The 25,217-nt window shown below is 41.6% G+C and overlaps 1 protein-coding gene across 2 annotated transcripts; it reads right to left on the reverse strand.

The window, feature by feature from the left end:
- Nucleotides 1–3,974: 3,974 nt before the first annotated feature.
- DMC1 (DNA meiotic recombinase 1) lies at nt 3,975–15,981 on the reverse strand. Of its 2 annotated transcripts, XM_050915504.1 has the most exons (13): nt 15,925–15,981; nt 15,253–15,297; nt 11,573–11,719; nt 11,188–11,270; nt 10,531–10,583; nt 9,572–9,613; nt 8,290–8,362; nt 7,570–7,661; nt 6,665–6,738; nt 6,453–6,567; nt 5,535–5,595; nt 4,879–4,995; nt 3,975–4,178 (listed from the first exon to the last, which is right to left on the reverse strand). In XM_050915504.1, the coding sequence occupies exons 1-13, from the start codon at nt 15,979–15,981 to the stop codon at nt 4,109–4,111; spliced, it is 1,029 nt and encodes a 342-aa protein (XP_050771461.1). In that variant the 3' UTR covers nt 3,975–4,108. The 2 variants fall into 2 exon arrangements, with proteins under 2 accessions (XP_050771461.1, XP_050771462.1); XM_050915505.1 differs by lacking the exons at nt 7,570–7,661; nt 8,290–8,362.
- Between the last annotated feature and the right edge of the window lie 9,236 nt (nt 15,982–25,217).

Here is a 25,217-nt window from a genome sequence, read left to right on the forward strand (position 1 = left end):
CAAACTGCGGCCCTCGAAAATACCTACGCCTATTCCCGGAAGCCAACTACGCCCTAAACTCCCTTGCCGAAAGTGCTCCGCACGGCAGGGGGGATACGAAAGGTGCGTAGCGTTCTTTACTTGAGCTGGGCCGCCGCGTGAGGGAGGGAGGGAGGAGAGTAACGCTCTCCCTATTCCTCAAAGTCTGCTACGCAAAGAGTCAACCCCCGTAACCCCTTCTAGACGGTAGGGAAAACCAAGGCCGAGGCGTACGTTACGTAAGTACACGGCGTACGCAAGTTGCGTAATTCAGGCTGGCGTAGGGCAGGAAGAGCCCGTGCGTTTTGCGTAAAATTCTTCCGCGGGTTGTGCAGGCAGGGTTGGCGGAGGGCCGGAGGATTACGTTAATTTTGCAGCGTAGTCGGGTTTGGAGAATACGGCCTTTCGCCTACGCGCGCGCTGGCCCCGTGGAGGGTGGCAGCGGGGCTGAGGAGACAATAACGGGAGCGCGGGGCGGTGGCGGGGGCCCGGCACGACGGGGGCGGGGAGAGCAGCCCTTCGGGCCTCCGTGGCGGCTCTGGCGACGCCGCACGGGTCCGGCGGGTTGGGGTTTTTCCTCTGCTTTTTTCTCTGGCATATCACTGGGAGGGATGCTGGGGCAGGAGCGGGCATGACAGCAGCCATGATGTTTGCTTTCGCCTGAGCGGCAGGAGGCCGGGAGAAAATGGCACAACGGGCCCCAGCCCGGGTCGTGCTGGCAACCCCCGGTCACACTCCTGCCTCTGCAGCAGCAGGAGGTTCAGGGTAACCTTTCCAGAAAGGAAACGAATTCACCCCTTCGCCCGCTGTGGCGTTACTGCAAGCGATGGAAGAAATCTTTTGAAGTACTCGAAGGACACCGGGCACGGCATAGACACCGTGTTTGTGGCCTGCTAGCGTGTGGCTCCCCAAATCAACCAGAGACTCCTAGCTAAAAGATAAAATAAGCCATGAGGCAATTACGTGGCATAGGCCATAAGTTCTTTTGTGCTGTGCTTAATGCTTCTAGCACCTACCAACAAGAGCCAGGCGGTCCGTCCCGGCACGAGAAGCCGTGTCTGGTGGGTGATGTGGGTATGCCCGCCAAACCAAGCCTTGGCCCAAACCGCAGCCGCGCTATCGGCAACGCTTTCTGGGCTGTCAGATGGTCAAAAATGAGTTACATTGGCAGAAGAGAAGGTTGGGTCCCCTTTACTTTCAGGCCCTTGAAACAACACAGCCTGGAACAAGACACAAACTGTTTACCATTTTATGTATGTATGTATGGCATATGTGAGAAAGCAAAAAGCAATCTTGGTGCTTAAAATAAAATATTGGAAGAAACTTAGGCCTTTCTAAGTGTGTGGGAGGGGGTACTGTAAGCTCTCACTGACGCTCGGGTACTTGGCCATTAGATATGAATGCCCGGTGTGGGAAAGACTGGCACATGCAAAGAACGAGATGTTACGTTAAATGACAACAGCTGATCCATTCCTGGCTCCCTCGGATCAGCCAGCCTCCCCACCTTTGTCTCTCTAGACTTCACTGTGAAAAATAGTGCTTTACCTCAGGGGAAATATCAAAGATCTGTTAAGAAGCCACTCAAGGAAGGCAAACTCTAGCTCTGTCACAAGGTAAACCAGTGTATTGGGTTTGCGTGGCAAGGTTTTGGTAGCGGGGGGGCTATAGGGGTGGCTTCTGCGAGAAGCTGCTAGAAGCTTCCCTTATGTCCGATAAAGTTAATGCCAGCGGGTTCCAAGACGGACCCACCACTGGCCAAGGCCGAGCCCATCAGCGACGGTGGTAGCGCCTCTGGGATAACATATTTAAGAAAGGGAAAAGAAGTTACAGGGGAGTTGCAGTTGCAGCCAGAGAGAGCGGAGTGAGAAGATGTGAGAGAAGCAACTCCGCAGACACCAAGGTCAGGGAAGAAGGAGGGCGAGGAGGTGCTCCAGGCGCCAGAGCAGAGAGAGATTCCCCTGCAGCCTGTGGTGAAGACCATGGTGAGGCAGGCTGTCCCCCTGCAGCCCATGGAGGTCCACGGTGGAGCAGATATCCACCTGCAGCCCGTGGAGGACCCCACGCCGGAGCAGGTGCATGCCTGAAGGAGGCTGTGACCCCGTGGGAAGCCCACGCTGGAGCAGGCTCGACCTGTGGACCCATGGAGAGAGGAGCCCATGCTGAAGCAGGTTTGCTGGCAGGACTTGTGACCCCGTGGGGGACCCACGCTGGAGCAGTCTGCTCCTGAAGGACTGCGCCCCGTGGATGGGACCCATGCTGGAGCAGTTTGTGAAGAACTGTAGCCCGTGGGAAGGACTCACGTTGGAGAAGTTCGTGAAGGACTGTCTCCTGTGGGAGGGACCCCACGCTGGAGCAGGGGAAGAGTGTGAGTCCTCTTCCCCCTGAGGAGGAAGGAGCGCAGAAACAACGTGTGATGAACTGACCCAAACCCCCATTCCCCGTCCCCCTGCGCCGCTCGGGGGGAGGAGGTAGAGAAAATAAGGAGTAAAGTTAAGCCTGGGAAGAAGGGAGGGGTGGGGGGAAGGTGTTTTAAGATTTGGTTTTATTTCTCATTATTCTGCTCTAATTTGACTAGCAATAAATTAAACTAATTTTTCCCCAAGTCGAGTCTGTTTTGCCCGTGACGGTAATTGGTGAGTGATCTCCCTGTCCTTATCTCGACCCACGAGCCTTTCGTTTTATTTTCTCTCCCCCTGTCCAGTTGAGGAGGGGGAGTGATAGAGCGGCTTTGGTGGGCACCTGGCATCTGGCCAGGGTCAACCCGCCACAACCAGCTACAGTGTCAGGCTTTTCTTGGATGAATTTCTGGTCATTGCTGCCTTTTTACTTCATGTTATCTTACATGCATTAGTTAATCTAAAGTAAAAAAACCTTGTGTCAGTGAGGACACACTCTCTAACCAGACACCAAAGTTAGACCCATTCTAATTAGCATTTTTATGCAAGAGGACAAAGTAAGGCCTTCCCTTAAAGCACCTAATATATAAATTATTTTAAATCAAGCAATTCCATGCGCATTGGAGGTAACGCAAACTGAATTGGTATTTTGTCCCCTGATCCCCCATTTCTTTCTTTACTCCCGGCTGCTTCTTTTGCCCCCTCGTGAGAGACATCTCTGGCTAGTTGGGAGCTATGCCTGTGCTGGCTGGCCAGACAGCATGCTCCCTCAGCAAGCCGAGCCACAAGTTCCTTTTCCTTGGTGCAAGTACCGGTGCCAGCCTCTCTCCCCTATCTAGCCACTGATTTTGTTTTCTTCTGCCTTTTAATAATAATATTTAATATTATTTAATAATAATCTTTAATATTCTCAGGAGACTGACAAGGCAATTATATAAAGTTTGTTTCTTTAGAGAACTAGACAAAAGGTTTTAAAATGTTGGGTTGCACCTGGTTTATTTCTCTCATGAAAGATCAGTGAGACTATTGAGAGCAGGGTTTGATTCAAAGCACCCAAACATAAGCAGAGTGCTATTCTAATTTACAATCTTTATCTTTAATAAGAACAGGTTTAAAACATTCTGTCCAAAAAGTAGAAAATGCTAAATAAAAATACAAAAATTATCTAGTCAAGATCAAAAATGCCTAAAAATGTATTTTTAAAGTAATATGTTCCTCTACGGTTCATGAGTGTCCATCAAGTTCTTGGGCTGTTGATCCTGCCACTGCCTTTTCCATCTATTTATGTCGATTTTATAGCTGAGTTTACTCCAATTCTGTTCCGTTTCGCACTATTAAATTCTACCACATAGACACTCTCTTTGAAAGAAACTAAAAAAGTATATTAATCTCATGTGAAAGGACAGCTTTGATTTTCACAAAATATAGGAAAAGGATTCTTTAATAATTCACAAGCTTATTTCTTGAATCCTTCTCTGCTGAAAGTTCAATTGAAAAATGAAGACCCTAAATGAACCAAATTCTATTAAGATCAATAAAACTAAACTGTACAGAGTTCATCCCTGTGTTCTCCCAAAACATCTCAAATGGTTCCCAAAAGATAGAAATGCAGCCAGGCGGTCGGTGACCTTGCACAAACCTTCATCCCAACTGCCCCGGTGGTTTTCAGCTGTACGTTTACATCAGTTTTCTGCCTATTCTTTGGCATCCCCAATCCCTCCAGCAGTTATTGCAAATGTGGCTTCGTTTTCAGGCATCTCAGGGCTGGGAAAAAAAAAAGAAACGAGGAACTTGTGGGTTTCCCCGTGTTAAATGCAGTTGTGAAACAGTCCCCAAAATGTTGTAAGTGTAAGCAGCCTGGAATACTTCAGCATCTTTATGTGCAATCTGTAGAACGTGATCAGTATTCTCAAGATCAGAAAATGTGAAATCCACCTCTTGGAAGATGACAAACACAAGGGATGGGAATGGAGAAGGTGCAGGAGAAGGAAAGATTCTGTCTGTGCAAACTCTCATTTCAATTTCTTAGTTCCTGACCAGAAACACTGGTCTCTCCATGCAGTTCCACTAGTGCAATTTTTAATGACTCTCATCTGCCACAGCTTACCAGGTAAAGTGATACTAATTGTGTCAGCAAAACTTAGTAATTTAACAACTCTGGAATTTTCCTGCCAAGGGACCACCAGTCTTACCAAACTATTTGATGGTCGTCTTTAAGAGGTGAGCATCTAGTAGGATTTATGATGAAAGATGATGTAATTTAACGTATGCTGTATGCAAGACAACTTTGAGTCTCTTAATTAGTTTGTCCTTTCACATTTTTCTCTCAACTTACCATCCAGAAACGTGGTTAGTTTGAAACCATGAATCGGCTGTCCAGCTATTAAGTTTCAGTACCATGAACTTTGTCACCTTACGGTTGCTCATAACACAGCTTCCTTCCTGTGAAGGGAAGGTGATTTACCTGTCGTATATCTTTGCAATACGCAGCTCCCCTCTCCCTTTCCTCAAACTAATCCTGGTAGTCGAAGCATGAGCAAGGATGTGGCCCCCAATGGGCTTTTTTGGGTCTGCCTGAAAGCTAAATTAGCAAGGAAATTGTGATGATTCACTGTGCAAATTCCATAGGTTAATACTGTGATTAACTGTCAGACGAGGCATATTGAACTCGGTAATGAATAATAAATAGGTAAATGTATCAAAAAAGGACTTTAACACACTTGCTTCAAGATAGGATGTCAAATGTTCAATGCTGGCATAATTTTCCTCCCATTAAATTCAAGAGGCTCAAGAAATACACACCTTAAACTTCATATATAAGCTGCTCCAAAAGAAAACGGGGTGCTTTTTCAATACTTTTTATGGCTTGTTCTCTTCATTCAAGTCACAGTGAAAGAAGCCATCATGCCAGGCAGCAGATAAACATAAAAAAATTCATTACGAAAACTGAAAAACCTATAGGTGTCATCCATGAATGATTCATCATACCAGAGGGACCAATGACCAATCTGAACCTTCATTTCGGTGCCTCCTGCTCCATACAATCTCAGTTCTCATCTCTGTTAAATATGTAATACAAAAGAGAATAAATTTTTTTAAAAAGAGAGAGAAGTATCTTACGTCATAGTTGCTCCTGGATCAGCAGTCATCTGGTTGGTCACAAACACGGCCACATTATACTCTGCAATAGAAAACAATGCAAAGAAGGCGGACTATATCCAATTAGAATTCCAAAATATTCTCCCATCCATGGTAAAAGCAAGGCTGCTGCTGAAGCACTTCAAATTTCAGATGAAAGAGAAGCAAATATTCTTTATGTCTGATGGCTGGAGTTAATCAGGAGACAGCCTAAATTTGCTCCTGTATGACTTCAGCTGTAATACGTATGCCAAAAATGAGCACTTTTCAGAATTCCACTGAACAAGTCTTTCTCGGTTCCCATCTTCTCTGTTGGCTCCCTGCCCTCAGCCCCCTCTCCCTCCCTTTGTCTGTTTGCCTTTTTTAAAATTTTTTATTTACTGCATGAAAAAAAAAAATTACTCATTCCTTATCAACATTTCTGAGACATTCCAAAGAGGAGGAACAGTACTCATCCTCTCATCATCCCTCAGAGCATTGCAAAGTACTGGGAACATGGCAATGGGCACGGCTTTTTTATCTCTCTGTGCCTTCATCCTTTTTTCTATTCTTCATGTTTCTCGTGTATTTAGACTGTCGCAATTTGGGGAAGACAATTTCTCTTACTGGATATCTGTCCAGTTCTACAACCTATTCTCTCATTTAGAACTTCTCTTAACAGTATTTCTAGGAAAACTCTAAATGTTGAATAGTTCTAAAGACTCCTTAATCTGTCATCTTGAAATAATGTATTATCAATTTCATCTTTTTGGTAACTGACAGAGGTGTCAAGTGAGGAAAGATTCCTGGGCCAATGCCTGATTGATAATACACTCGGACTACTAGGTGGTCGTGCTACCAACAGCTACTGTTTCGGTAACTCCAGTCCATGTTTTCCAAATTTTGCAATGTTTCCCTTACCTTCTGATATTTTTTGGAGCCTTGACAGCATCTGAGCAAGTTTCTGTTGTCGTTCAGCCAACTCCCCACGACCACTGAAATCCACACGGAAAAGTGCCATTATGGAGTCAATGATCTGCATTGTAATTATGCTAGATAAGTAAATATAGTGAAAGAAAATAGGAAAACTTATTCTGAGAGCAGTAAGCATACAAAAGAAATTAGTCTTGTACCAATAGCTTGAAGATACCAGCTTCCTCGTGGAACTTGGCTGCTACATAGTCAAGCAATTCCATCTGATGTTCACCTGGTGGGAAGTACAGTTGCCAAGTGAAATTAGGACCAGAAAGAGCTCTGAAGGAACAAAAGCCTGAATTTTAAAATTCCACTTTAAATGTCTGCACTGTTTATATTTTCACTGCCAGCAGTTTTAAATCCAGTGCCCAATAACAAGCTATCTGTACAATACCCAACAGTGCCTGTGCTTCTGCAGGTTCCAGTTTCCACTTGCCCAGCTAACAAAACTTCTTTGTGAAAAGCTTCACAACAAAACTATGCATGAAGACAACCTTTTTGTTAAGAACTGAAAAGCAATATAAACATTTGAATTTAATGTTAAATTAAATGACACACAGAAATTGTATTAATCATATTATTCACGTTCATATTGTACTCTCAAAGTAAAAGTCCCATTTAAAACTTCCATGAAGTTTTAATGCAATGTCTTGTGACAGAGTGTGTTGGAGCTGTCCCTATAAAGCTCCATTCACAAGATCATAGAGAATGTCTCAACAGCATTTATAGAATTAGCTTGCATTCAGGCAATCGTGGGTATGTTAATCGGTGCTTCTCTTACTAAGGTGCTACGCTGACACTCGTCATATACATGGCAGAGTTCACTTAATGTGGCAAACTGCCAAACTTTATGTAGTGCAGCTGAGCTGGAATACTTGCAGACTTGCTCAGTGTACAACACCAGAAACAGAAAATGGAAGCAAGCGTACAACTGCTTTTGTTAGCAGCAAAACATTCTTTATGATCCTCAGTGGGCAATCTCAGTTAATAAACTGAGAACTACTAAAACGGGAGCCTTAGAGAAAAAACACAGCTACTGTGCCAGTTGCAATAATGGTCTTACTAGTATATGCACGTGCATACAGCACATTGTCAAGTACTGCATCATGGTCAACATTGAAGCGATCAGCAATGTCACGAAGACGGTCTGGTCGGCTGACATTAGTCAAAGTTAAGGATTTCTCTTTGTACAAATGATGCTCTGAAAATAATAAAACTCCATTCCAAAATAGAACTATGGGAAAAAAAAGAATAATATTTATTTTGATCCTAGAGAAGACTGACTTTTTCTCTTCACACGGTCCCACATATCCTAAGGATAGTTTAGGGCTCACGATGATAATTGTTTTGTGTTTGGGGTTTGAGGCGGGGAGGGGTTGATATATGGATATCTGTGCTCCAGGAATTTAGCCATGAGCAAAACCTATTTATACACAGCCTACCACAGATATGAAGTGTTAAAAATAGTGTTTAGTACTTAGATTAATTTCTCTTGAAGTAAATAGAAAAGCTTCTATCACCTGTAGGAGGCATATTAGATCTCAAAAAAACAGAAAATAAAATCTGTATCCTAACTCTAATTTTTCCAGGTTGGATTACATCAAATGACAAAGAAAAAAGTCACTGCCTTGTGAGCCACTACACACTGTGCTCTCCAGGCTTTCTGTGTCAGTCATAATGTTTTACATGTATGAAGCTATCTGGAGCCTCCTACTTGCTTATAACAAAATGAATTGTCTTTCCTGTTCATCACACCTGTAGCTTTCAACAGTCCAAAAGATACAAAGTGTTTTCAGTATCAATGAAGATAATCTTTCCACCTGTGTAACCATTTGGTCCTGGAAGCTGAGCTGTCACTACAGTGAATCATAGAAGATCAAAATGAAAAAGTAGGAAAAATATTTTCTTACTCCCTCTATTATTAGTTTTTAATAAAATACAGTTGCTTATCCATATCAAAGAACCACCAGTTTTAATCAATGTAGAAATCAGGAGTATCTCAAGTCTTACTGCCATCTTAAGAAGAAACTCAAGACACTTTTCTCAATTGGAGATCAGATGAGATGTAATTAATGGTATCAAAATTGTGTTTTACTCAGTACCATCACTAAATCTGTATATTTTATATTGAAAATAGGTAAGGATATTAATAATAAGTTCTTATGCACAAAGCATCCTCTTAATCCTCTGCCCAAATTAATGGTATTGATTTAGTAGGGTTTTTTTCCCAGCTGGAACTCATATGATCAAAAATTCTTTGGATATGAATTTTTCCTGATATGCGAATAGTTACTGATTGTGGGTTTAGTCCCTTTGGACTGAATAAGCTGAAATACTCGGTTCAGTTGTAATCATTCATGCAAAAGGGTATGACTCTGCTGACTGTACTAAACGGAAGAGGCCTTATTTTTCCAGAAGGTGCCATAATTTCCTTTATAATATAGGGTTCATTTAAGGGAATGTTTGCCTACCCAGTGTCTGGTAACTATATTCCAGCAGCATTAATAGTCATATTAGCTATTATTTACTACTATTTACACATTGAGAGATATCGCTGGGAAATCAGAGTCCTGCTGTATTTGGCACTGCCTGAATACGGTGACTGCCAAAGTCTTTGTTTATCCAGTTACTGTCAGCCAGTAGTATCCTTTCAGTGCCCTTTCAGAATGTCATATTCAGCAAAACCTCTTGAAACCAGGAAATTAAAAGAGTTGCTGAGAAAGAATCTTGCCCTTTTCTGAGCGATGCCCCTGTCCACCTGTAACTCGTATTTGTGCTCTGCTTTTCCAGATGCTGTGTTTCACTGGTTTCTCTAAGACAGTCTATTATCTTCTCTCTCCTTATGGCAAAACTTACATTGATGTGAGCAGTATTAAAAAGTAATCATTTATATGAGTTCTCTACTCAAACACAAGTAATGGAGGTAAGAGTCACCATGGTCTGTTTCACTGTATTTCTAGAGATAAAAGATTCTGACTTGTCTCTCTGTGTTGAATTCTGATATAGTTGTAAAGAATGGATTCACTGAGAAGAAACGGCGCTCTCTTTTAAGTTATTACACCTACCACAAAGGGTGTGAGATAGCTGGGTTTTGCCTGTCCGGAACTCTGTTAAACAAAGAAAAAGAAAAAAAAAAAGGTCAGGGTTTCTTGTTCTGAGTTTGCCAGATTCAGGAGTTACTGCAGTTAGAAACACTCTTACTTACAAAATTCACCTCTGTCTCTGCCTTTTTAAATCAGTTAACCCCAATTTATAAATCATATTCTGTGCAGTAGAAATGTGTTACATGAAAAGGAAAACCTGAAATGCTTTAATTTGATCATGCTTGACTGCTAAGGTCATTTATTCTTTTCTGTGTAGAAGTTAAAACCACATGGCACCTGTGGAAAAGTGTTAACTGGGGCGGGGGGGAAGAAATGGTTGATTCCACTGACCTGGCCCAGTTTCCTTTTCAGTAAAATGATCAAGGAAAAGCTTATGAGTTTATTAATCTCACTATATCAAATCATGTTTGATTTGTCTCCAGCTTATCTTTTCTAAAGGGAAGAGTACTGTGTTTTATGAACTCTTATTGTTGTTGAAGTGTTAGCCACTAACTGATCAAATTTACTATAATAGTAGCTTTATTGTAATTTCAAAATCTTATATGAAATGCAATGTATCCTAAGTGCGCATAAATAAAATACCTTTTGTGGCAGTTTTGTTGCTGGAAAGGAACACAGACTGCATCAGGGAAATCTTTCCTATATGACACGTTAGTAATAGTATTAATAATGCTACGCTTTAATAATCAGCATGCCCCAAGTCTAATGATTACTCAGCTCAAACTTAGTCTGCAAGCAAATGAAGAGGAAAAATGGGAAAACACTACAAGAAGTGGATTCTTTCTTCTTACACTCATGCAGGTACTCATCTTTATGACTTCAATGTGGTAAGTTTGATAGAAGTAATCCAGCTTGATTTAAAATCTAAACTAAGTTGCAATTCTTTGTTCAGTAATACTCATTTAATGTGGTTTTCTCACCTCCAAAGGCCTCAGTGATGGCCATGCTTTCAATCCCACCACCCAGAAGTTTACTGGAGAAAGGGAGAGGATTATGATACAGTTAAACCCACAAAATCACAAGAGGAAAGTAAAAAAGAGAAATTTTTGCTACTTTAAGAAAAGTTTTTTCTGCCCTAAAGCCCCTCACTTGATGCATTAAGTGCAGGGCACTAAATGATCACTGGTTCATAAAGAATTAACTCTGTCTTAACTACCCTTTCTGTGTGCAAGAGAAAGATCTATAGAAATTATTACTGGAAAGAAGGAAGAGAGAAAATACCTTTGAAAAGATAACATTCCATAAAAATATCTCAAGAGAGGTCTTGAAGACTTATAATTTTCACCCGAGACCTGCAGGTAGTTTTGACTAGGTGAAAAAATGATGATACGTTCAGGATTTCTGGATGCAAACTCTGTTTATTTACAATGACTGTACAAAGTGCAGTTTCCCCTCAGAAAAAGAGTTGGTTTTGTTGCTTACTGATGCAGGCATCTCTGAGCCAGCACTAGCTCCAACTGCAAGGTTACCTACACTGAATATTTATTCCTTTATATTTTTGTGTCTCATTAAACTCAGTAAATATGGTTATTGGAACAATTTGGACTAAAGAAAGATTTAAGTAGAGAGAAGCTTACTCAAATTCCTGGCTCCCAGTAGTAATATGAAATACCATCTTCCGTTTTTCACTGTACTCAAAGGCGGTCAGGAAGCCTGGTTCCTAAGGAAGACCAAAGAGAACATGAGAGGTTTATTTGAGCTTTAACCTGAAGGTAAAGTGCAATATCCCACATAAATATCTTCTCTCCACCCTAGCCTCATTTACACAGGTTGGGTATGAAAAGCACCACAGCATCTGTCTGGTGTTGTAGAGTATAAAGTATTATCCCTTTAGAGTAACAAGCAGAATAATTTTCAAAATTATCTTGATGATGCGGTGAAAAAATCTGTTAAGAGAAATGTTGCACAGCATTTTGGAGAGGCCAGCATAAGTTTAAACTATCAGGAAAGTGATTGGCTTACAATAAGCTTGTTTGCGGCTTCTTTAATCTTGTCCACTTTGGCTTCTGAAAGCCCTTTTACATTGCACAGTGCCCGTCTTGTGGTCATCTGGATTCCTTTGATCGTGCAGATCCCAACTGACTTCAGTTTTTTAATATCTGCTACATTCTGTGAAGAAAGTTCCCTTCTGTGAGTACTCGTGGCAGTTAACTCGAAGGCCAAGTAAACCTTTGAAACATATTTTATTATACATTCATATGCATGTGTATTTTCACCAAGGAAGAAACAGATTTACAGTAAACTCTTCATTATGTAGTTTGTGACACCAACAACAGAAAATTTTGAGTAACATTCATGTGAGGGATCATGGTGCAGAGACCAGATCCTGGTGCTTTTGAGAGAAAAGTGTCTTGGGTCCAGTTGTATTTACTTGTCCCTGTTCAGTGTCAGTCTTTCTAGATCCAAGCTGGTAGTAAAGAAACAGTACGGACTATTTCAGATAGTGTGGAGCCCAACCTAGTAAACCCTATAACACTCAATCTGTCCTTGGTTCCTTAGCACAGATAATCTGTAAACCAGATAATCTGATCGTGGATAATTGGGAGCTGACTCACAAGGATCATCAGAAGATGACTCTAACTGCTGTGCTGTTTCTGCATGTTCACAGTATGTCCAGTTTAAAACATGTATATCCTCTAGATCTGACTGACACTTTGGGCTGGAATGAACTATTAGAGTTTTTCATAAATTGGGTACAGCATGACTTCAGTCAGCGCCCTACTGACACATTTTGCCTCCTCTCGCCTAATTTTATGATTCTGACATCACTGGAAACTTAACAGCAAGCAACAGATTACTCACAAAAAAACACACTATGTGAAAGGTTTGGAATAATACTTCAATTTACCATTTCCAGCCAAGATTTTTCTTTGGAAAAAAAACTATGAACTGGATGTATCATCTATTTTTCTAGAGCGTGTGGGTGCATAAGACATAAGAAGAGAGGGGGGTTACGCGAGAAATTAGTCATGTTCATTTGGAAGCTTATTTCTCATCCTGTGATACGTTTTTTGATGATTACATTAATAGGGATGGGTGAGGTAAAATCAGTCACGAACAAAAATGACTCTTCCACCCAAAAGAATGTAACAATCAGCAATATAAAAAGGATTGAGCTGTTTTATTGTGTTTTTCTATTAAGACAACAGACTACTGCTGCCAAGATCATTTTTCTAGACCAAAACTTTAAGTGCATTACCCTGCTTCTGCATTTCTTCAGTGGCTCTGTCTTTCTGATGACATCAAACTTAAGGCTGTTCTGCATTACAAGTCTCTGTGTGGTAGACCTGGTTATAGAAGTTCGTGTCCTCTCCTGCACAGATATACCTTTCACCAACAGCTTATGTACCAACCAAGGTCCTAGGATATACGCCTCTTTAGACTAGAGTTCAATACTATGAAGTGTTCAGCAGTACTCCTAGCTTAACATACTGACATGCCTGCCCCCTTGCACCAGCTGCTTGTCCTGATCCTCTACCTTACGTTGCAGCCCTGTCCCAGTTGTGTGCCTCTGAGGTGGAAAAGGGAGCAGACTGAGAATTTACAAATAAAAAAACTAAACCACATTTTTCGTTGTGATAATTTTTTGACTTAATTTATTCACAAATCCAGTTCACAGGGTGGCTACAAAAGCAGATATGCCAGAAGAAGGGATAGCATGCTCTAGGGGCAGGAACACTCAGCAAAGGCTGTGGGGTCACAGCACCTTAATTCCTACCAAACACTTTTGAACATCAAACCACAGCCTCGGTTGTGCTAATCTGGCTCTCTTTGTGGCCACACTGTCAGATCTAGTAAATATTTCTCTCTTTACTCCTAGGAAAAAAATTCTAAACCCACAAAAACTGTTTATTTAAGCAAATTAATTTAACAGATATGGGTCATCATATGTTCACACAAACATTTTAACTGGCACAGCTGAGAACAAAAACTTTCCCTGGGGTGTGGGAATAACCGCCTGGAAGGAAGGAAAAAAAAAAGGAGCAGGAAACCCTTATTAAGCCAGAAGAACAGCCTAAGCCATTATTCTTTATTTTCAAGATCTTTCATACCTTCGTATCATTCTCTGCCTACCATGCCTCATTTAATATTGACAGGCTAGGACAGCTCCCTTCTAGCTCATGAGGTCAGCCTCTTTGGTCAACTTGTTAAATTTTTAACACAAGAATTGGTGTATTTTTCCGATGTTGCCCCATAGTTAGAGCTCCCAACCTCATGATCCTTCTTCAGAACTCTCTTTAAAACTGTCAATGAATTGCCAATAAAAAAAGTTAACAACAATTACACTGCTGACATGCTGAGCCCAGTAACTATAGTGCTGACTAACGCTGTCTCATTGTGTCTGCGTCCTCCCCATCTGTATCCGTCTGTAGTAATTTATATTAGCGTTAAATCTTACATTACTTCAGGCAAACCTGACTTTTTATTCTGCTTCTACAACACTGAATGTAATAGGGTTCTGATCCATGAACCAGTCTCTTGGATAAACATATAACAATAGTAATTCAAATAAATAGGTGATGTTTATGTGATAATAATGATTATGATGATGATAACAATTATAGGAATTCATATTTGATGAAGAAAACTAACCACTTATTTCTCTAGCTACCAATATTTTCCTCACTCCTACTCTGCCCCCTTCACCAGCATGCTGAAAATAGTACAGCAACAATTGTGTCCTGGTTTCGGCTGGGATAGAGTTAATTTTCTTCCTACTAGCTGGTACAGTGCTGTGTTTTGGATTTAGTGTGAGAATGATGTTGATAACACTCTGATGTTTTAGTTGTTGCTAAGTAGCGCTTATCCTAACTTAAGGATTTTTCAGTTTCCCATGCTCTGCCAGCAAGCAGGTGTGCAAGAAGCTGGGAAGTACCACAGCCGGGGCAGCTGACCTGAACTAGCCAAAGGGGTATTCCATACCATAGAACGTCATGCTCAGTATATAAACTGGGGGGAGTTGGCTGGGAGGGGCGGATCGCTCCGAGGGCATCGGTCAGCGGGTAGCGAGCAATTGCATTGTGCATCACTTGTCTTTTCTTGGTGTGTGTCCCTCCCCCTTTTTTTTGGTTATATTTCTTTTCATTATTCTTATTACAATATTTTATTATTATTATTATTGTTAGTATTATATTTTACTTTAGTTATTAAACTATTCTTATCTCAACCCACGAGTTTTACTTTTTTTCAATTCTCCTCCCCATCCCACTGGGACGGGGGGAAGGAGTGAGCGAGCAGCTGCGTGGTGCTTAGTTGCTGGCTGGGGTTAAACCATGAAAAATTGTCACAGTGTAATTTCACAGGCACCAAAAATGCAGGAGTAATTACAAAGATTGGCAGGAACAGGAAGTAATCTATCACACAGTTTTCAAATAAATTAGCAAGTAGTTGGTTTTTCAAGAGTGCTGGGTGCTAAATACTTTGAATATCTTGCCACTTTATTTAGGAATCGGATGGGAATTAGATTTTCTGAAAACCTGTCTTATCACCAAAGGCAAAATTTGTCTTCACATGACTGATTTAGAATTTATTGCAAGGAGGAATTTCAGTTATTTGTATCAATGTGTATACGCTTTTGGAAATAACCTTACAATAGCTTTACATGGACAATTCTGTGCAGTAAAGTCATTGCTCATACTTACAATTCCATGCTTCTGTAGCAGGTCAATATCCTGAAAAAAGGATTCCTAAAAAAAATAGCAGAAAAAAATAAAAATAGATTTTGCTTTTTCTTGTAATTACATCTATCTCACTATGTGTCTGTTTCAAATTTGCAAACATTTAAATGATTTTCCCTAATAACACATAACTTGTTGGACTACCCAAATAAGCAAAGCCATAGTGAGCCAAGAAGGCCTACACATTTCCTGTCACTTTCTTCATAAAGTGTATCTTCACAGGCAAGCAATCCTCTGCTGTGCTAATAAAACTTGTGTTATGATCATCATCTTGATTTTTTTCTGCCACAGTTCCTCAGTCTTTTCAGGCTGATGACCATTCCTTGGAAGCATAAAATTAACTGATAGTCCCCTTGCATTTAATATAGAAGTGTAAAATATAAAGAAATAATGATAATCCCATAAAAATCTGTGCATAGCTTTTGAAAGGTTAATGAAGACTACTTGAAGAGCAAGGCTGTACAGGGACTAGGAGAATGAGATTTTCTTGGTATTAGACTGGAACAAAATTTTAAATGCATTGAACTCCCTGATGGTCTTTGGGGACCTCCTGTTTCTCCGTGGATTTCATAACACTATCAAAATACCTTCAAACAACATCTGCTGCACATATTTTTCAATCAACCATAGATTTACCTCATCATCCTGGTATCCTGGTTCTTCTTGGACTACTTGATCCTCCATGGCCTTCATCGTGAAAGAGCAGGCAATAAAGTATTGATCGCTACTGGGAAATGCAAACAAAGATAGTATTGGGGTGGCAATAAATGAGTACATGACTGTAAAAGGACTCTTAAGAAGTCCTTGAACTACAGAACCTTCTCAGTATGCCTTCATATATGGATTTAAACTTGGATTCTTCTTCCAACTCTTCGTTATCTGACCTACCAGACCAAAAGGAGAAAATCTACTGCATTACTCTCAGATGAATCAGTTTCGCTAGAAGGGGTTTAACAGGTATTAGGAAAAGAGATCTCATTCCCTTGTGAGAATCGTGGGTCAGAGATGAGTCTGGAGGTGGGAATATTTTAAATGATTTATCATTAGTGGAATTTATTCCGGTAAGAAAGTTAAAGGCAGTCTGTATTTTTATAACAGAAGTCAGCATAGTTGCAGACAGAATGGGTAATGGAAAGACTATGCAACATCTCAGCTTCCCCATCTTTATGTGACAGAAAGCCCACAAAACAGTGCTATTGAGAAGGCTACAACTCCTTAGTCATGTATCTTGAGAGTAGACTATAAAGCTGTATTTGTTTTCAAGTTCTTGCTGGAGTTCAGAATACCTAATAAATGCTGAAGACGTGCAAGTAACGCCTGTAAGAAGTATGCTTGCATGAAGAGAATAAAAGAAGGGTAATAAAAATCTGAGGCTTTTATTACGTAAAAACATATACCGAGAGCTTATTTCATGGTTTTTCACAGTTAACTTGCCAGGTCTGTACTCTACTACAGCTTCGCTGCCCTCTTCATGTGACTTCCTTTAAGCAAGGCCTAGAACCAGAATACGCACTTACTGATAGCACGGTTAAATAAAAAGCAAAATATGACGTCCTTAAATTTTATGAATGCAAGAAAAAGGAATACAAAGTAGTTCCTTAGAAATATGATCTTATAACCTGCTGTATCATTTTTGTGGTTTTGTAAATGGATAGGTTGCTTCTGTCTTAATTGTGAGCTTGCCTTCACTGTTCGAGCTATGGCTGATCGAAAGTTTTGTAAACTACCTCATCCAGATGTGTATATATGTTTGCTTGCTCATCCTCGTTAATAAAATCCATGAAAGGTAAGACAGGTTTATTATGAAACTACAAGATGGGCTACGTCTAACAGAGGACGGGATCATTTAGTCTAAAAATCTGCAAATAACTTTTATCAGCTTCTAAATGTATACTTAAGGTCTGCCTAATTTGCTTGCAAGAATCTTGTGTATACAGAGGCTAGGAGAAGTGAGAAAGAAAATATTATAATTTTTAGAGTGATCTTATTTGGTTTTGGAGTGAAAATACAATGGAGTCACTTCTGATAGTATTTAATGGAAATATTCCTATAAAATCAGTTGTTTCTGATAGTGTCAGGATATATTTCATTTCTGTTTAGAACCCTGACAATTATGGAATGAGAAATCATGCCTTCACCTCATGCCTAATATCAATCAGAAAAATAATTACAGTAAAAAATCAATTAAAAAATACTTGAAGAGATTTTTAAAACCTCTTAGCTTCAAATACTGAAGGAAGAAAACCAAGTAATGCAAAAGGTATTACAACTGTATTACAATCCCCTTCTCCATTAAAAAGATCCTCCTGAAATGCACATAATCCTGCACTCTAAGCACAGCTGAACAGGTCATGGGATCATTCTCCTATTCCCCATCCTTAGGCAACTGGCATCTCACAGCAGCAAAACGAGGCAGACCCAGACCTGTGCCTTCCTGCAGGCTACAAGGGAAAATGGAGAAATTATACCACACCCTACTAAAAGCTTTAGGGATGAACAAAATCCTTCTGTTTAGTGGAGGGTCCTCCTGTTGCTGGTGTGTTGGCGCACCAAAGACCCAGAGGATTTCAGTCACCACTGCCTGCAATGAAGCAGATAAAAGACTGAAAGTCTGAGACAACACAGCAAATCCATGAAGAAACGAGGACCTTTGCAAGGAAACACAAACACTTTTGTGCCGCCTCGGGTGCCCCGACCCTCCTGTTACCGCCCTGGCAGCTGTTCACTAGGATACGTGATCAAGACCTGCATGCTGCACTCCTTTTGAACAGATACAGACTGTCGGTGTGACAGGGACCTGGCCCCAGCACGTAGCATTGGGTTTAATGAGCTGGTCTTGAACTGACAGAAACATCGCAGCTGACTTGACTGGAGTGGAGTTTGGGCCCCGCGTTAGGGGCAGGAGGCGATCTGACCTGCCCCGAGGGACACCGTGGTGGAATTTCACATCTGTTGACTCAGAGGAAAATAAATGATTAATCATATATCAACACACGGATTTATTTGGCTTTTCCTTGCCAGCTGCCTTTTCAGGGGATGTAAATTTCTGCTCCCAAAGGGTGAGGCACCGCAGAATTTCCCTTCCCCGTGGAGCACCAAAATTCCCCGTCAAAATTACAACAATAATTAAAACATAGCTCATCCCCGGGCACCTCCGGGAGCGCGGGGCTGCGAGTGGTTACAGTACCCCAGCGCGTAGAGATCTGAGCTCTCTAAACCAGCCCAGGCTGCACTGCCAGCCGGCCGGGCCGCCCGCCCGCTCCCTCCTGAGGGAACACACCCGGCGCTTTTCCCGCCGGAGCGGGGGGGGCGGGGCCATGGGGGGGCGGGGGATGTGCCCTCCCGCCAAAACGAGGCGGCCGGTAGCTGCCTGCCCGCTCGCGCTTGAATCCCCGCTGCCGCCAGTGCGCCATGAGGGAGGCGCGCAGGCTTCTGACAGGAATGGGGGTTGCCCCTTTCCTTACCAACCCCCCCCCCCCCCGCGCTGAAATACAGTTGAATTATTGCCTTCAATCACTGGATCTTCTAAAATTTATCAACTACCATATTTGCCATCTCCAAGGAATATTGTATTACCCTTCAGGCTTAATTAAAAACATAGAGTGGCGTTGGCTTGGAGGGCATTCGATTCAACACAGCTCAGCCTTATTTTTTCAGGGTGCCACACGCACATCTTCCTAAACAAGGCACACGGCATTTTTGGATTGGGTGGCCAAAACCTGTCAGAAAGCTGGAAGAGAAGTGACTTGCCTGAAGTCACAGGACAAGAAAATGAGGCTGAGTCATACACATGACTTAATCTGCCATTTTAAAAGGATGGAAAAGGTGCTTTTTAGGATACGAACACTTCTACAAGCAGTCACCCATTTTAGCTCGCCTCTGGTAGCACAGTCAGTACGGGACTGCATGTAAGGGAGATGCAGGCGTACGCCTGTGAGCAGGAGTTGCTGGCTGCCCCTCGAGGTCGCTGCCCTGGTGGGTGGGGGGTTTCAAATGGCAGAAGGGATGGGAGCAGCATCTCAGCCTGTTTCAAGGTGCTTGTGAAAACTTCCCCACCCTCCGCCCGTGGGAGGTTAAGAGTGCAGGCGGGTGTCGTCAGTGCTAGCCAAGTCGGGAAACCAACCAACAAAACCCACAGCCCCTAACCATCATCATCAGACCACAGGAGTGCTCGCAGGGTCTCCATTTGAGACAGCAAGCTATTTATCTAAGTACCTAAAGTCTAATTCTGGGTGCCCAAGGCTTTTTCTATACAGAGGAACCGGCTGGCATTGCTTTTGAAAACTGCATTATTCTGCAAGAGCTCTTCCAGAAGAGCACTTAGGCAGACAGCCCTTTAAAGACAAATTCCTTCACAAAGTATGCTTTTATTCCAGAACAGAATGCACATGCAGAGAGCGATCCTTCTGGTGCTGCTGAACGGCTCTGCAGCAGCTAATGCCTCTGTAAACAACCTTCCCTCCATTATCCTTCTAGTTCGTAAAATAGTTCTCAGAGGGGTCAATGAACGCACAGAATCTGAAGATCATTTCCCATCCCAAAGTGCTACTTTGGGCAATAAATTACATTCTACATCTTCAAAAAATGTTGTGTGATCATTAACTGCTCATTCAGCTTCCAGCTGGCGTTGTGCAATAACCCCACATACCCATCACATTACACACACATTACACACACATTACACATGCGTCGAGGCATCCCAGAGTCTGCTCCTTTCCTCTTACAGGTTCTGCTGCTGACCAGTGCACCTCCAGCTGCGGGTGAGGCACTGGCAATGAGATAGACCGCTGTGATCCGCATCTCCTCTCACTTGAGATCTTATACTAGTTCGGACAAGACAAGACCCAAGTCAAACCATTACCATAAAAATAGGAAGTATCCAGCTGATTTTTTCATCCTCACAAACCATTTGAATCCATGGTTGCAGTAGGGAAATCATGTGAGTTTTTTTTGGTTGGCTGGTTTTGATTCAGATTTATGTGGCTCAAATGGACTAGAGTCAAATATACAAGCTAATGCCTTCTCTGAACTCTCAAGCTGGCAGTTTGCCTGTTCTTAACCAGGACAGAATAATTTGATATTTGGCCTTCCAGAATATAACCGATGAAGATTCAGCCTGGGATATGAGTGTACATTTATGTCTGAATCGTTTTGGAAGAACTGTGCCTTCTGGTTTCCATAGGAATGCATTTCACTTAGTTGGTCCCAGACTAAAACTGTGACACACCTGAAATCTTCCCAGAATTGCAAAATGCTTCTGGGCAAAGATGCAGCAATTTGTTCATATTCTTCAGCTCTCCCTTCTCTAGCAGCAATTGTTTGTTTGGGTTTTTTTCCCTATAAAGATGAAAATACATGCTGGGGAGGGAGGGGAGGGGGGAGAGAGAGAGAAAGAATACTGAATATTTCAAAGGCAATCCAAGTATTAACAAGGTAAAAACTTTCTTATGTCTCCTACAGCAAAGGAATATAAAGAGTAAAAGTCCAGCACCACTGTGGAAGTTATGTTAGCTATTATATCCCCAAAATCACCCAAATCATGATAGCCTTGCACTGATGTCTCACTTTAGCTACTCCCTTAGTCACATCAGAATTAACGATCGCTGCTTCCAAAACAAAATCTGCCAAAAACCTTTCTGCGAGGAAATGTCAGGCAAACAGATCCCACCTCAGTCAGTCTCAGGGAGAGGCCATGCTGCCTTTCCATGTGCCCCATGGAATTTGTACTAACTCACTCCACACATCACAGCCCGCTCCTCTTTCTCCACGCCTGAAAGCTCTTCTGAAAACCCGTTAGCTAATGGGTTATACCTCTAGCAAAAGAAAAGAATAGCAGAATCGAATTCAGGTTATCAGAACACAGTAGGATGAATCCACACAAATTTTTTGTACTTAAGGAATTCTTGCTTATCTTTTTGCTGCTTCTGGTCCAAATCCCTCATTTATCTGCAGTGTCTCTGGTACACTTCTTTGAATGCCGTGTCCATCTTGCGAATATGCCTGAAACTCTGTCTGCATATGTTGGGGTAGGCTCTAAGTTTTACATAAAGGAAACAACCTTGCCTATGTTTTCCTTCTCTTTGGTCAGAACTGAGGTAAACTGCAAAAGCTGTTTTACTAAGGTAAACTGCAAAAGCATACAATGGGTCTCAGGATAGGACTGGCAAAATATCAGACCAGCCAAGCTTCACCGTTCAGACTGGAGTAATGAGAGGTCTCCATTGTTAAAATGGAATTACTGGAAGGAATAGAGATGGCACTGTGAGACTGAGTGATGTCTCTGTCCCAGTCTTGAGACGCTTAGGCAAAGCCTTGACAAAATACTCGATACTACATTGTTGGGAGTGATCCTGCGTTAAAAAGACACTGATTTTGCTACCTCTAATTTACCTTGAGTTAATCATTAGGATACGTTATAGGATTAGAGATCTCCCTTTTGTGTATCGAGATGTCCTGTCCAGACCATGGTTCAGCACTGCAGCTCTGGAGGAAATGATGAATTAGAGGGCTGTGCCTGTTGATACTAAAGAGGTGCCAGGTCAAGTCAGAACCACAACAGGTTGGATGTGACTGGAGAAGAAAAGATGCCAAAGATAACTTATTAATATCAAAACACTGACTAGAGAATTCAGGCATGGCTATTTTTCTAAATGAAAAAGAAATAATCTGTATGTCAACTATACAAATACAGTAAGTGACAGCAGTCCAAGCACCATGAGCTTCATTTTCTTTGTGATCATTTTAATAGGTGACTGTGAAATAAGTAATTCTTTACATATAATAAAGGATGACGATTAAAAAAAAAGCAGACTGGAATAAACAAGGCCACTTTTAAACTTTGCAAGACCTAAACCCAGTGAGAGGCTTTCTGGAGACACGCATCAGTATATCATATGCAGAGTCTATCAAAAAGACAAAGGAGGTAAGAAAAGCGATCCCTTTTGACAATGCACAAGGAATTTTTTATTCAAGGTAAAAAAAGCAAACTAGTAATAGAGAACAATAGGACGGAAAGGGACATCAAGAGATTATCTAGCTCAAAGCAGAATCAGCTAAACTTGGCAGATGTTTGCCTGGGGAGGCTGTGGATTTTCTATTAGAGATTTTTGAGAAAGAACCAGACAATTTCAGTGCTTGACTATCCTTGCCATTACCCTTGTTTTCCACCATTCACTACGTAATGCAATTTTGCCTGTAAAAATATGCAACATACTTTGAGCTAACTTCTAGTTTTAAAAGGTCAGATAACTGGGACTCTAATTCTTGCATTCTTGTGTTTTCTACCCCAAAAGAGAAAAAATGCCAGCATATCCAGCTCTAAAAAAATTGCTCAAACCTGGTGGATTATCTGGTAGTGTGTACAGCTTGCTCTTACCTGCTCATGGCTTTTGGGGCTAAAACATTGTAACCACGTCGCCCTGTAATACAGTATTGCCATTCTCAGTAATTTGCCATAAGCTTTGTACCGAATTTGCAAGGCCTTAGGACTGAGGCTTGTCAGGCTTGCTTTGAACTTCTCTTGACCCTTCTGTACCTTTTACTTGGTTAGCTGTGACAGCAGTTTCCATAATTGACGAGGTCTATGGCTAATTTGTTTTACTTCTTTTTATCTGTGTGTGGTACAGCCATCATTTTATATAAATAGCAGTAACAAACAGTTATTCTACACAGAATGGGAGATGTGCGACTAGCACAAGGATGCAGTGTAGAGAAATACAGGGCTGGTGCAATAGCAGAGGCCTTGAGAAGTGGGGACACAAGATGTGCAAAGGAGTACAGGCAGGCGAAGGTAACAGGCAAGGCACAGGCTTGGCACTGGAGACCTGACAGCTATTAACAACTCATCAGTCAAAGAAATGCTGACCTGGAGCTGGATGAAACCAGTTTTAGGGGTAACAAAGAGAACAAAAAAGTAGTAACTAACATATGTAATAGGCACCACATACCGTAAAATCAGATGTAGCGTGGCGCTGCAGGCCAATGAAGAAAGGTGTAAATGCATGCTAGCAAATGTATAAAAATGACACCAAGTGGATCCTAGAGCAAGGAAGGAGAAACCATCAACATGAAGATCATATCCTCCCAGCAAAGGACTCCAGATACTGACAAGTCTCCATATCTCCACACACGCACACACCAGAATGAAACCACCAACCTTACGACCCACAGGAGCAGTGGAAGGGTGAGTGAAATACAAGGAAAAGGGGTAGAAGCCAAGAAGCGTATGTGTTATCATTTTACAGAAGTACTCTAACTGCATTATTCTTCTTTCTCTTTCTGTAAGTTATATCTGGATCAATAATCATTAGACTCTCAAGATTTCAATTATACTAACAATAAATTCTTGGCTTTAATTATACTCAAGGTGCACTTCCTCTTTGTCCGTAAACAAGCTTTTGAGTGTAGCAGCGTGTCACTAACTAGTGGCTGACATACCTGCTTCGTTATTTCACTGGTAGCTGATAAATTAGAAGAAACTCAAGGATTGCCTGAGCTAACAAGCAGACCAGTAGCAAAATGGACAGGCATGGATTAAGTCCATATCCTGGTTGTAGCTAAAATTCAGTCCTTTAAAAATCTATCACTAAGCACATTTCTAACCTATGCTAAGAGATATTTTTAAAAAATCTATTTTAAAGCAGCTTTTTCATTTTTAACAAAATAATTCTTCCTGCTTTGGAGGCTGGTGCTGTGACCTTCTGCAATTTATCAATCTCTGCACAAAAATCTCTACTGCAAGAAATTAAATGCAGTTGGGGAAATATATTAGTCTGAATCATGAAATGTATACTTTGGGAGCTACAGGTCTTTTTTAAACTGGGAGAGCTTTCTAAATAGCTTTTGCAAATTCCAGAATAACTGCTCTTGACTAACTCCACATACACAGATTTTTGTTCTGGAATAAATGCACCTTGTTCTACTTTAGCTTAATCAACTTTATGATAAACAGGAATAACAGACTAATTAGGAAGTAAGATTGCCCACATATGTAGCTAAGTGGGAGCAGTAATTGCAGTTACATATATCTTTGTTCATTTGAATTGACCTCCAAGGTCAGATAAAAGTAGGATGAAGAAAGCAACAGTAAAATTTATTTGCTATGAAACTGGTACCAGTCTTCAAAGTCGGTGACAATGCCACTGACAAGCTTGCATTTGAATTAAAGCTCAGTCACAGGCCTGGTTAAAGTCCATGGGTGAATTATCTTCATTTCACTAAGTAAACCAGAAGAATTGACTAAATATCCTCCGCTCGTGGATGAAATGGGAAACCATCACCCAAGGGAATGAAGTACACAATACAGCCAGTCAGGCACTAGGGCTAGGCCTGAGCAGACTACAGATCATGGCCAGGCTCGCATGCTGCCCCTAACTAATGTCTCCTGTTGCAGCTCTCACAGTTAGCCCGAGCTTTGGTTTGAGCCAGCAGGGCATTATGCTCTCCCCTATCTAAATGGCTTTGCATTTCTCCTATTTGTATTCACTCTGGTGCTCATCTGAAGAGTAAAAAAGAAAAGATGGAATCAGGCAGCTGGGGGATGGGGAAGAGAGACAGGGAAAGACTGCCTCAGCAAGGTGTTGGATCAGTTTTGCCATGTGGTGGACTCTCACCATTCCTGTCGACAAAGGGACTTCTCTGGGACTGAATGCAAATACAGGAGGTAGAATTTGCCTGGCGGCAGCTGTACCCATTAGTGCATGAGACAGGAAAAGAGAGAGAAACAACAGGGATTATTGCTTTAGGAAGAAGCTGAGGCAGAAAACTTGATTTAACCGCAATAACTCATCAGAAAGGGAGTTAAAACAAGAAAATCGCTCACGGATGCATCTGCCATGCTGCAGAACACAGGACTGTGTGTGTATTCTTCACTCCAAAAGAAATTCTGACTCCTAATACAAACAAGCTGGAAGTACTGCAAATATTGTCTT

The sequence above is a fragment of the Gymnogyps californianus genome, chromosome 1 (assembly GCF_018139145.2).
Source record: "Gymnogyps californianus isolate 813 chromosome 1, ASM1813914v2, whole genome shotgun sequence".
NCBI classification, from domain to species: Eukaryota; Metazoa; Chordata; class Aves; order Accipitriformes; family Cathartidae; genus Gymnogyps; species Gymnogyps californianus.